We start from the raw sequence: 14,225 nt of genomic DNA on the forward strand, positions 1-14,225 counted from the left end.
TTTCTTTTAGTTTCTTTAGTTGTTCCGTTAAGCTTTGTGGGTAGAGATTTCATAACAACAATTTATGAGTAAAATTGATGGTAACGTAAAGTTAAATTAGTTTTAGATATTCAGATCAGGTTTTGTTTAGCTTTTGCTCCTGGCTTCTATTGTGGATAGTGATAGCAGAACCGGTGACCCAAGTGAGATCAACGGTTCTGCTCTTTTAAAAAATTAATAACGAGACCGCTTTTCCGATATATATCTTTGACAAAAAATATGAATTGTAGACAATAGGTACCGCTTGAATGAGCCGAAACTGAAGCCGAAAGTTCGGTGGGATACTAGTTATAGTTCGCGACAGGTCGACATGGCAAACGGGGTATGAGGCGGGAGGGACGCCCCGCACACCCACGCTATGCCGCACCGGGGTTAGTGCAGCGGCTGTGCGGGTTTACATCGCGTCTCGATTGCCATGTCGACCTGTCGCGAACTATGCATCCTCCCACAATTTGTGCCCTGCCTCACGAGACGTCTCAGTGAAACGGTATACCTATCAACAATTGATTACATACTTCAACTATGAATAAGTTTCTTGTATTTATAAAACCGTGCCTATGATTTAGTACCGTCCGTTAAAAAGCGTAAAGAATGCTTTTTAAGCAAAAGAAAACTTAAATCTATAGAATCAACAGCTGATTATAGAAATTATAACTAATACCTAGGATTACATTGTATAAAAGTAATATTGTGATTTTTTTACATAAATAATCTCTGTGGAACACGGAATTATATTGCACTTAGCATAACTGTTTTAAATAGAATAGTGTTCACATTTTAAAATTCACATTTATTTATAATGCTGATCACATATTAATGCAAACTTCCCTACGCCAACAGCAATAAAATAATAAACCACGTAAATAAAAAAATTAAAAACACAACTGCACTGCTAAAAAACGAACTAAATCGAGTTCTTTGAAAATGGCGCCATATAGGCACCATTTTGTTTTTTTTTTTTTTCAATAAAAAATATAGCAAGTGTCACTCGGGATGATGTAAGGATTCTAACTTCCAAATCTTTTCAGGCATTTAGAAGTTATGGTGGAATAAAAAACTCACACCATGAAATATTACACTTCTTATTTAGGCAGTCGTGAAAAAAGGAGTGGCGAATGGCATGCACTAATATGCAGTGGCGTTCACAGTGTTTGAAGCATTAGGGAAGTACATATATCTATTTATCTGGCAGGTCATAACCAAAAACGAGCATTAAGCTATTTTTAGCTATGGTAAGCAGTGCCTTTATGCCTCTATTTACGCCACGGCATGGTAATATGAGTTCAGCTTTAATATCCTATGAGCATCATAATGAGTATTAGGTATTCTAATATTGTCACGATAAATTTTAAATTCAGTCTAAACAAATTCAACATTAAAATCGTCTACCTATATAGAGTAAAAATATAATTTGTTCAAGTTACTTTTTGACTAGGAAACCTATTTTCATATAAAGTTTGAGTTAACACTTAAATCTTATACCTAAAATATAAAAGGTTGCACCTTATTTGTATAGAAAAATTACCTATTAATTGATAGTAAAAGTACAATTTTTTTAAATAGAACAAGAGAGTTTTTTCCAGACAATAAACTAAAAAAAAAACAGTCTAAAAGATAATGCTATCTATCCTTTTCCTAAGGAAATATTATAAAAGAGATGGCACAACTCTAAACATGTCAATTTGTTTTATTACTGCTTTTAGTTTTATGTAAGTATAAAGTAGGTAATTTCCGTCGTTTAATTGCTCTCCCAAACATGTACGATATTTCGATGGAAAGATTCGCAATAGGTGCATATTATACCGACGAGAATTCCGAATGAAATGATTATAACCAGTCGGTATTAAATGTTTTTTCACATCACCTATTTGGTTTTATCTGACAAATTTTTGTCTTTTATTAGATACCTTTACTAAGATTAAATTAATTCGTCTTTAATAATATTATAATCGACAATGGACACCAATTTGAAAACTAACATTACGGACTTTGTGGTCGGTTACGTTGAAAATAACTATAAAATGGCGATTTAAAACACTCCCGACTCGGCACAAACGGGTTTTCCCCGCGCCTCCTGATATCGGGCAACAAAAACACAACACTTACAGCTATAATCATATGCCATATAGAATGTACTACCTTATAATTCTGCTCCGTTTGTAAAAACGCGTAACAAATCAAACCAACAGACACTAAAATTAGCCCCAACGGCATGTATATCGAGTAATAAGATTTGGGGTATCGAAAAAATCTAGTTTTCCTATAATCCCAATACCAGCTAGCTAATAATACGAAAGCACCGAATGCAACTGGTAATAGAAATGCTACAATGGAATGCATATTCCAAGTGGTTAGTAAGGCTATTATGATTGCACCTATGATTTGTAGGAACGACCGTAATCTTAGGCTGATTATGCTCATGGCTAGAAGGGTTACCCAGAACGACATAAGTCCGCAGTAGAAATCTCCAAACTGTAAGATATTACCTCGCATTATGCAATACGCTACTTGAGTGGGTGCGTCACACGCGTGGTAGAAAGTGGAGAATAACATTGTTAAGGCATACATAACAGCTTCGACGTAGTAAAGTCTTATTGACGCGACGTATACGGAGAATATGAAGAGTAAATTGCTAAGGGTTAGTAGGAAAATTGATCCTAGCATGTAGGCGCGGCTGTCCATTCTTGAATCGTCTGAGCAGTCCCAACCTGAAAATGAAAAAAAAAAAACTGAGACTATAATCAATATTCTTGGCAGCATTCCATGCGGACATGATTTGTACAGTAATTAGATAAGGCTAGCTTTAAGTTTTATTGTAACATTTTCAATGAAAGAAAAAAAATATATAATCATGTACTTCATCAATCAATTCGTTGTAAATTGTGTCTTCTCTTCTTGAACTTCAATGGAATTTCCGAAAATCTTGGCTAAATAGGGGGCGAGGTTCTTTTTAGGGTTCCGTACCTCAAAAGCAAAAACGGAACCCTTATAGGATCACTTTGTTGTCAGTCTGTCTGTCTGTCCGTCCGTCCGTCGTGTCTGTCAAAAATAACTATAGGGTATTTCTCATTGACCTAGAATCATGAAATTTAGCAGGTAGGTAGGTCTTATAGCACAAGTAAAGGAATAAACCTGAAAACCGTGAATTTGTGGTTACATCATTAAAAAAATTGTTTAAATTTTCAAAGTATGATAGTTACCAAGTGGGATATCTTATGAAAGGGCTTTACCTATACATTCTAAAACAGATTTTTATTTATTTTTATGCATAGTAGTTTTTAATTTATCGTGCAAAATGTCGGAAAAATTACCCGAGTACGGAACCCTCGGTGCGCGAATCTGACTCGCACTTGGCACTCGCACAATCAATAACATGAATGAAAAATGCTAATATAAAAATGTAACTGACCTCCATATCCTGCAGAGCACGAACAAAATGACATCACCAGCCCGCTGAAGGTATTCAGCCCACAGTTGCCATTGTTACTGCATTTCCCGCTCACACAGGAAGAGGAAGTCAGAGACAGCAACACTGTCGCGTTACACTCCGTCTCTCCTTCCCTTGTCACATTAGAAAACGTGGTCGAGTCAACATCATCCGTCTCTGTCGTTTCAACGTAATAACTCTTTCCGTCACTCGATGTGCGACAAGGACAAACGACGCTATCACAGAATAAACGCATAGACAGATACCACAACCCTCCCTCAGGATACGGGATAACCATTTTGTCGTATATCGAATCTGAATCTGTACTATTCAGTACGAAGAGCGCCTTTGACATTCGATCGTTGAACTTGCAATGCCCAGATTGTAATGGCACGCTCGCATGGCCAACGTTCAAGCAAATAACGACCTTGAAAAACTGGTTATCCTCCGTAAAACCGAGCAGAGATCCTTTCATTAGCTCTCTCTTGTACCCCATGTAATACTTAATACTCATTACAAGACTCGCCTCAATTTCTAAGCTTCCACCTATATCTATGAATTGGTTTACTTCGAACCTCAAAGCTCTTATTTCATTGGACGTCAAATTTACTAGACTAGTTACGTCCTGCAAATCAGTAGTCGGTAAGCCATAGGCGAAAGTAAAAAATCTGTCCTTATCATCTCTCATCAGATCTGTTAAGGATTTGTTTTCGGCGTCATCAAAATCTGGGAGCGCATACGACTCGCAATCGGCAATGTTTGAGGTGTTCCCTTCAACTATGTCCAGATATATAAAATGTGCTGCAGTCGGGTGGGTGTGGAATTTAATTATCTGTTTATTATTTAATCTAGGATCGAATGCGCAGTAGATAAGATAATCATCATCTGTTGGTAATGATTCTGATTGTATTCTAACCGTTATGTTTTCACTGTTAATGGTTGTGTTGATAATGTTTAAGTCTAGTCTAATTGGTTCTACGTCGTCATTAGCTCGGCATTTGTACAGTGCTGGTAAAGTGGCATAGTCTACTGTTACACTTTTGTAACAATTTGTGTATCGAGAAGACGCGTCTTCTTTGACTTGGAGATCGGTGTACAAGATTGTGTGGCAATCCGCTACTAGACCTGTAAAGAAAAAAAAAAATCTTAGTAAATTCATTACTTATAAATTTTTAGGGGACTTTTTGTAGCGATAAAGCTGCGCGTATCTTGCACGCAATTCTGAATCTATCAATAAAATTCCGAGAATATCCTAAAAATCTCCATTAGTGGTTTAATGAAGCATCCGACCATTATTCAGAGCTGCTGTTCTGCAAGGTTCAATGTGTACACTATTGTATTGTGGTATGTTAATGTCACCCATTGTAGTGTGCCTGAAAATACTAGTGTGTACGTTTTTAGGGTTCTGTACCTCAAAAGGAAAAACGGAACCCTTACAGGATCACTTTGTTGTCTGTCTGTCTGTCGTGTCTGTCAAGAAACCTATAGGGTACTTCCCGTGGACCTAGAATCATGAAATTTGGTAGGTAGGTAGGTCTTATAGCACAAGTACAGGAATAAATTTGAAAAGCGCGAATTTGTGATTAAATAATTTAACAAGTGTAAATTAAAAATTTTCAACATCCCTGACAAATCATTTTCAAATAAATAATTATGTATATCTAGGCAACGTCCATCTTGACAGCTTGACATTTGTCAATTGACACTTGAATATTATGAACCTAAGGGTTATCTAACCTTCTTTTCTACAAGAAAACTAGAAAATAGCTGATAACTTTTAAACAGCTGAACCGATTTTCTTGGATTATAGCTAAGAACACTCTCGATCAAGCCACCTTTCAAACAAAAAAAAAGTAAATTAAAATCGGTTCATTCGTTTAGGCGCTACGATGCCACAGACAGATACACAGATACACAGATACACACGTTAAACTTATAACACCCCTCTTTTTGGGTCGGGGGTTAAAAAAGGAATTAAAATGTGTTTCAATTTTCAAAATAAGATAACTATACCAAATGGGGTATCATATGAAAGGGCTTTGCCTGTACATTCTACAAGTGTAAATTAAAAATTTATAACACCCCCGACAAGTGAAGGTTACAGTAACTAGAAAAGAGCTGATAACTTTCAAACGGCTGAACCGATTTTCTTGGATTATAGCTAAGAACACTCTCGATCAATCCACCTTTCAAACAAAAAAAACTAAATTAAAATCGGTTCATTAGTTTAGGCGCTACGGTGCCACAGACATATACACAGATATACAGATACACAGATACACACGTCAAACTTATAACACCCCTCTTTTTGGGTCGGGGGTTAAAAACAGATTTTTATTTATTTTTGTGCATAATAGTTTTTGATTTATCGTGCAAAATGTTGGAAAAAATACCCGAGTATGGAACCCTTAGTGCGCGAGTCTGACTCGCACTTGGCCGGTTTTTTCTCCATTCTTTCATCACCACAACACAATTTCTTCGCACCTTCAAGCTGCCGTGATAATCAGCAATATTCGTTGATTGACCATGTGTAAAATTGAGCTTGTCCTAATTCGTGAGCTAAATGCTTATCAAATGCTCGATCGGTATGAACATAATATTTCGGACGATCGGGTGTGCCCGAGTCCCGAACAACCCTGACCGAAATGAGGTGGAGAGGCTACCATGTAAGGCTCTGCGTGTAGACAAAGACACAATAGGTAACTATGAGCGTGGGAATAGTTTAAAACATTCTGTCTCTGGTACTTATTCGATTTTACACAATCTCTAAACTACAATGACAGGGTTAAATATAGTGATATCCTTTTTACAATGTTTCTTGCAGGAAATGATAGCATATTTGACCTGTCAATTGAGTTTAAAAATGTGTACAACTGAATAAGCACCTGATCGAACAGTTTAGCGAGTAGAATATATCTGAAAAATTTGAATCCCATCGCTCGCCTATCATCATCATCCCAAATTATCGCCGACCCCCTGTTTGACACAGGTCTCCTCTCAGAATGAGAAGAGTTAACCTTCTTAATGAAAATAAAATTAAATAATTAAATGAGGGGTTAAGGGTTAGGGGTATGGAGGAGGCCATCCACCATGCTGGCCAAGTGCGATTAGTAAACTTCATACGCCTTTGAGAATAACTCTCATAGGCATGTAGGTTTCCTAGCGATGTTTCCCTTCACCATTAATACATATCATTTTATTATTTACTTAACACGCATATATGTATATTATACCATATTCTAGCAAATAAACACTTCTTATTCTTATTCTTATTCTTATTCCGAAAAATTGTAGAGCACCGAACCACCTGAATAGGAGGCCGAAAACACCATTAAACTATAACCGATGTTACTTCTGTAGCACAAGGGAAAATAATATACCTAATATACCACCTGATGCCCGCGACTTTATGCGCGTATATATAGGTTTTTTAAAAATCCCGTAGGAACTCTTTAATTTTACGGGTTAAAAATAGCCTATGTGCTCCAGGGTATAATCTGTCTCCATTCTAAACAGCTAAATCCCTCCGGTAGTTTTTGCGTGAAGGAGTAACAAACATACATACAAACTTTCGCCTTTATAATATACTAGCTGATGCCCGCGACTTCGTTCGCGTGGATGTAGGTTTTTAAAATTCCCGTGGGAACTCTTTGATTACCCGGGATAAAAAGTAGCCTATGTGCTAATCCAGGGTATAATCTATCTCCATTTTAAATTTCAGCCCAATCCGTCCAGTAGCTTTTGCGTGAAGGAGTAACAAACATACACACACACACACACACACACACACACACACATACAAACTTTCTCCTTTATAATATTAGTGTGAAGTGTGATTAGTCTTTTTTACGGGAGCCAAAACCTAAACTCAACTGAATTGATATAGATACTACTTTATATACTGAGCAATGAGAGTGGATTAGATACATGCGGCAACAAATCATAATGCCCTAAAGTGACCTCGGAGCGCGCCGCTGTGATTGTTACAGTTTCCGACCCACTTGCACTCTACATGTTAGCTCATAGCACATTTTATTCAATCACTGAACGGTTCCACATGGTAACATCTAACTTCTCAATAGCTCAACCGGTAAAGGAGTGGACTGAAAACTGAAAGGTCGACGGTTCAAACCCCGCCCGTTGCACTTTTGTCGTACCTACTCCTAGCACAAGCCTGACGCTTAGTTGGAGAGGAAAGGTGAATATTAGTCATTTAACATGGCTAATATTCTTTTATTAAAAAAAAAAAGGATCATACATTCAGCCATGGACGTATTATAACTATGGACCGATAATAAACTGAAAATGCGTGTCAATTATTTTTGTGTGCGTAAGTCATTTTGTCACTGTGTGCACCATCTAGGGCTGGGACGGCGAATTTGGGTATATCGATACCACATCAAAATTAATTTTCTATGTTACTACGACGGACTACGTGCAATATATACTTATCCATACTAGTATTATAAATACGAAAGTGTATCTCAGTCTGTCTGTTAGCTTTTCACTGCCCAGCAGCTTAACCGATTTTAATGAAAGGTACAGAGTTACCTTGGGAGCGGACATAGGCTACTTTTATCGCCGAAAAATCAAAGAGTTCCCATGGGATTCTTAAGGCCCATCCGTTATACCGATTTATATGAAATTTGATACATAGGTACCTTACGTCCTGGAAATTGACGTAAGCAACTTTTTACCCCAGAAAATTAAAGATTTCCCATGGGATTTTTAAAAACCTATAAATTCCTGCGGACGGTTATTATATATTCAGTAAAAACAAGAGTAAAATGAAACACTTTTCAAATAATTCAAATCAATTTATTAGTATTATTACTATAATTAATAACGTAGGCAATAAAAGGCATATTTTATATTATGTTACTTTTTGTGGCGGAAAGTTTCTGACAGTATTGAATATTAATTATTCACAATCTTCTGTAAAACATACTTACTTATATTATATCTACACTCAGACTTTAAGAAATGTGAGTAATGTTATACATATGTACCTTTAGCAGGCAGCAGCTGATACTTATAAATTGGCCGTTTCTCAGAAAATAAGTACATAAATACAGTCTGGCGCTTCCGGGATCTTGCTCTATTATAAAATAAAAAGCCAATTAAAAGTCAAGAATTCTAGGTCAACAAAATTATAGAGAGCTGGACGTAGAAAACTGACTGAGGAAAATGCTCAAAACCTTCGTTTTTGTTTCATTATTAGCCAGCTCTCGAAGTTTGTTTCGTTCGTCCTTTATAACCTGAAATTAAATGAATTAATGTATGTCTTGCTGTTACCTAGTCAAAAATGCATAATTCTTTATGATGATAATAAAATTTAAAAAATATCAGTAAAACAATTAGGTAATTTTTAATTTTAGAAATTATTTAAACTCACTTGTACCTCAAACCTTAAAATTAAGTATATAATATTATAACATAATATCTACTAAGTTTTTTTCCATAATAATTACTGTCTCTCTTTGCTGTACCTATTCTACTCCCTTTAGAACCTCTCGCACTGCCAAGGGTCACTGGTAGAGATCTCTTATAGAGATAAGTGCTTCCCTGTCCACTTTATACAAATATACTTGTACAAATAAAAAAATTAATAAATTAATTAATTGTTGGTGTCTTTTTTGTTTAACTATTGTCAAATAAAGAAAAGTGTAACATTACTACATATTTATTTGTAGATAAGTACCTACATACAATTTGAAAGAGCTTAGTGCTTACTGGTTGATGGTATTGACTTTTGAGGATATCTTTCAAATATAGTAGGTATTGCATCTGATTTCAATTTATTTATTTTTAAACCAGAAACATAACAAGACTCTTCCAAATGTTTGGAGCATAGACGAGAATATACCTTTCACTTCCAGATTTTCGTTTTATTGTCCAAATTCCACGCAGTTCTAATTTCAGGACAATTTGGAAATCTACAAAAGTAAGCAAATGTTATTTATACGATAAAAGACAAATTTGATTTTATCGATAAAGTGTGTACACATCACTACAAATGATGCCTAAAATAATTCATAAATTAAAATTAAATTGCGCTGTAAAACGTGATTTTTGTCAGTATTACACGAGATAATTACACTTATAACATGTAAATCTTTAATTTTTAGCGATTTTCGGAATAAAAGTCGCGGTTGGTATCGATGAAATAGTTATTAAAGACTTACCTATGAAAAGAAAATTCAGGAACTTGGACGCCTTCTTTCTTATATCTGGAGGCACAAAACACAGCGTCACACATTTGGTTTTTAGTTTTTATCTTAATTTTAACCCAGACTTTTGTAATTTTTAAAATTTTATAAAAACGCTGCATCAAATCCCAATGTTTTGTCTCCAAATGCTGACAACTACTGTCACCAGTTACACATACAGTGCGTTGTTGCCAGACTTATATGAGCTATCGCTTTTACCCGAACGGAGGTTCCCTGAAATAGACCGAGATAACAATATCTAGTTGACAAATGGATGTACAAGAGCGGCAACAACCTATGACTACCTCTATTGTTTATATACTATCTCTATGCATTCAGCACACCGCATATTTTTGACGAGCTCTTCATTTAGACTGAGGCATTTCAGATGCAACGCATCTGAAATGCCTACTGTAGGCTTTACCTACCTGGTTTCATGATTCTAGGTCAACGGGAAGTACCCTATAGGTTTTCTTGACAGACACGACGGACGGACGGGCGGACGGACGGACAGACAGACAGACAACAAAGTGATCCCATAAGGGTTCCCTTTTTCCTTTTTAGGTACGGAGCCCTAAAAATGTATGCAAGATGCTTCTAATCACGGCGCAAGCAACGGCTGTGTGGGCGCAACCGACGCAAGGTCACGGTCGGCTTACATGACGCTAAATGCATCCCGACACATTACAATTTTAATTGAGATGCAACAAGAACTTGAAGATTTCAAACGACCTTCACCCATCTATTCATCATGATCAACTCCTTACGTACCCGCTGAGTGCAGGTCTCCTCTCAGAATTAGGACATAGTCCGCCACGCTGGTCTTACGTACGTACGAATTGGTCGACTTAGCATATCCTTCACCCACCCGTTACCAATTGGTTATAAGAAAGATATTTTAATGTATTTATAATACATACATGAACTAATAAATGGATGCAAATGGATTGCCTAATGAAATATATATTCACTACCTTTGATCTTAGTATTCAGTACCTAGGTACTTAATTAGTATTTATGTATGTCATTTACCTAATATTTAGCAAAACAAATATGATTATGATTATTCAGTACCTAGGTACTGAATACTAAGGTCAGTGGCCTCTAATTGCTGTACAAACAACTACAAGTTAAAGCCGCCTTATAGGCATACCCATGCCACCAAGCGATTTAGCATTCTTCTACAATACGCGTAGGAACCATTTAGGGTTATAGGCTTAATCTAGCAGCTGAGAGACCTGTTCTGGGTTAGCCCACTTCCATCTTAGACTGCATTACCACCAGATGAGATCACAGTCAGGGGCTACCTGGTGCCTGACGTAAAAAACCCGGCCAAGTGCGAGTCAGACTCGCGCACCGAGGGTTCCGTACTCGGGTATTTTTCCAACATTTTGCACGATAAATCAAAAACTATTATGCTTAAAAATACATAAAAATCTGTTTTAGAATTTGCAGATAAAACCCTTTTATATGATACCCCACTTGGTATAGTTATCTTACTTTGAAAATAAAAACACATTTAAATTTTTTTTTTCTGTGATGTAACCCACATATTCACAGTTTTCAGATTTATTCATTTACTTGTATAAGACCTAGTTACCTGCCAAATTTCATGATTCTAGGTCAACGGGAAGTACCCTATAGGTTTCTTGACAGACAGACAACAAAGTGATCCTATAAGGGTTCCATTTTTCCTTTTGAGGTACGTAACCCTAAAAAAATACATAGTAGTTATAAATGGTTATGAAATCACTACATACCTTCCTGTTCAACCTTCTGTGCTCTCGGATCCTGCCACTTTATATACGCCAATGCGTACCAAATACCCGGCTTAGGATTTCGCATTGAATACGTCGTGTTGGTCCCATCGGACAATAGTTCCAATGTATGGATAGTCTCTTCTCTTAATGCAGAATTTAGAAAGCTCTTGGGGAAGTCGTATCCATCAGGGTTCACTGCTGGGTACGAGCCTTGTTTTAGGTGGATGGTTACTTCTTGGGGACTACATGATCCTGGAACAATATAAGTTAAAAAAAAATTGAAGCAAATTCTTTTTACTTACGTTTGGGATGGAGCTCTAAAAAGTGAAAAAAAAAAAACTTGTATGAGGAAGCAAAACAGAATCCAATAACACCCTAAGTTCTTTTTAGAGTTTTTTGCCTCGAAAGGAAATCCGGAATCCTTATAGGATTACTTTGTTGTCTGTCTGTCTGTTGTTTCTGTTAAGAAAACCTATACTTACTATACTACAGTATGGTACTTCACGTTGACCTACAATCATGAAATTTAGCAGGTAGGTAGGTCTTATAGCACAAGTAAAGGAATAAATCCGAAAACCATGAAATTGTGGTTATATCATACAAAAATAAATTACAATGTGTTCACGAAGAATTTTATTCACTAAATCACCATATAGTGCTAAATATGTCTTTTGGTATGAAGCTTGAAAGGCTGATTTGTCTTCAATAAGACGTAGGAAGGCATTTTCGTAAAGTAGGTACCTACTACTAATCTCCAGATACCTAGGTAGGCAAAATACATAATAGTTATTATAAATATATATATATTGGATTGGTATGTGATTTCGTTTACCAAGATAACAAGTATTTCCTGTAATTTTGCACTCAGTAAATACACATAAATGTGGGTTAACATCTAAACAAGGAGGTATTGCGGATTTCTTCCAACTGCATTTATTTAATCAAACTGGACTGGTGTCTGGTAATTCCAATTTAAAAAGTTGCTACATGGCTAAACTAATGTAACCTTGCAGTGTTATTTTAGGGTTTGGAATAACATACTAGATAGATCGTTTCAAACAAAATTGGTGTTCTATGAAGCTGAAAAAATTAGTGCAAAAAAAAATTGTTTGGAATGACCTATCTAGTGTGTAGTACCTTAGAGTTCGTAGGCAAGAAAAACAGGAAAACGGCGCGAGAAATTACTTTTTTAGAAGTTGATTTCCTTCAGCGATTTGTCTGAGCTGTTTTCAACCCATAGTTACCTACTTACTAATTTTATAAATGTGAAAATGTGTCTGTCTTTATGCTTGTTAACTTTTCATTATCCATCCCCTTAAGCAACTTTGATATTGTTACATAAGTAGTTTATATCCCTGAGATAAACATAATGGCAGATTTTATGCACTTTAATATGCAGGCTGAAAAATATGCAGTGCATCACATTATGACAAGACATACTGAATTGTTACAATTTGGAGCTAAGTCCATAGATTATGACCACCCTAATAAATAAAGAAATTAAAAAAAAAAGATATTAATTAATAAAAGATTCTATCACCATTATTTTATACTAGATAGCAGACGCCCGCGACTTCATCCGCGTCGATTTAGGTTTTTCGAAATCCCGTGGGAACTCTTTGATTTTCTGGGATAAAAAGTAGCCTATGTGCTAATCCAGGATACTATCTATCTCCATTCCGAATTTCAGCGAAATTCGTCCAGTGGTTTTTGCGTGAAGGAGTAACAAACATACATACACACACACACACACACACACACACACACACACACACATATAAACTTTCGCTTTTATAATATTAGTGTGATACCTACATTTAGAACAACAGGCAATCCTTTTTTTTTAAGCAGTTATCTTGAACTTATACTCACTAATGTATTGTTTACTAGCTGATGCCCGCGACTTTGTCCGCGTGGATTTAGGTTTTTCGAAATCCCGTGGGAATTCTTTGGTTTTCCGGGATAAAAAGTAGCCTATGTGCTAATCCAGGATATTATCAATCTCCATTCAGAATTTCAGCCAAATCCGTCCAGTAGTTTTTGCGTGAAGGAGTAACAAACATACACACACACACATACAAACTTTCGCCTTTATAATATTAGTGTGATAATAAGTAGTTAGTGATATTAAGTGATTATTGCCGCCCGCAGTCAGCGAAACCGCAATTGGGTTTATCCAGACTCTTGAATAGCAACATATCGTATATTTGAGAGATCACTGATACATATATAAAAGTAATTATGGTTATGATAATATGATACAATCACTTGAGTACAGTAGGAAAAAGAGGTTACAAACCTATATTATTTAAATGGAGCTCCTCACATTGAAAAGTGAATCGTGCATCACTTATATCGTTCGTAACTGGATAAAAAACCACTGCAACTGTCCGATAGCTTCTGTACATGTAAACATCGATACCAACATGCCTCGTCACCAACTGGTACCCTGGCAAGATTACAGGTCGTGTGCTGGTCAGTTGCTCAATTATCCTCCTTTTCCTGTCCTCAATTTCAGCCTCTTTATCACTATTTGAAGCCACATAACAAATGTAGAGAAATAACAAATAACCATATCTCATTTCGCGGTAAAACCTACGCTTGTAACCTTCGTTTGCGACTAACTTTAATTCCTTATCACGCACTCATTAATAACTGGAATTATTAAATTGTTTTTTTATCGATAATGTTATTGTTTTATTCTAGGAAACAAACGCGCGGCATCGATCGTTGACCACTGTTGATTTTTTAACTTCTTTTTTGACGTTTTTGTCCATTTCCATTTGACAC

General features: G+C 36.2%; 1 protein-coding gene across 1 annotated transcript; it reads right to left on the reverse strand.

Moving 5' to 3' along the window:
• Positions 1-245: 245 nt before the first annotated feature.
• LOC123874800 (post-GPI attachment to proteins factor 6) lies at positions 246-14,195 on the reverse strand. Its single transcript, XM_045920300.1, has 4 exons — positions 13,735-14,195; positions 11,436-11,687; positions 3,449-4,591; positions 246-2,747 (listed from the first exon to the last, which is right to left on the reverse strand). The coding sequence occupies exons 1-4, from the start codon at positions 14,015-14,017 to the stop codon at positions 2,020-2,022; spliced, it is 2,406 nt and encodes an 801-aa protein (XP_045776256.1). The 5' UTR covers positions 14,018-14,195; the 3' UTR covers positions 246-2,019.
• Positions 14,196-14,225: the final 30 nt, after the last annotated feature.

The sequence above is a fragment of the Maniola jurtina genome, chromosome 19 (genome assembly GCF_905333055.1).
Source record: "Maniola jurtina chromosome 19, ilManJurt1.1, whole genome shotgun sequence".
Lineage (NCBI taxonomy): Eukaryota > Metazoa > Arthropoda > Insecta > Lepidoptera > Nymphalidae > Maniola > Maniola jurtina.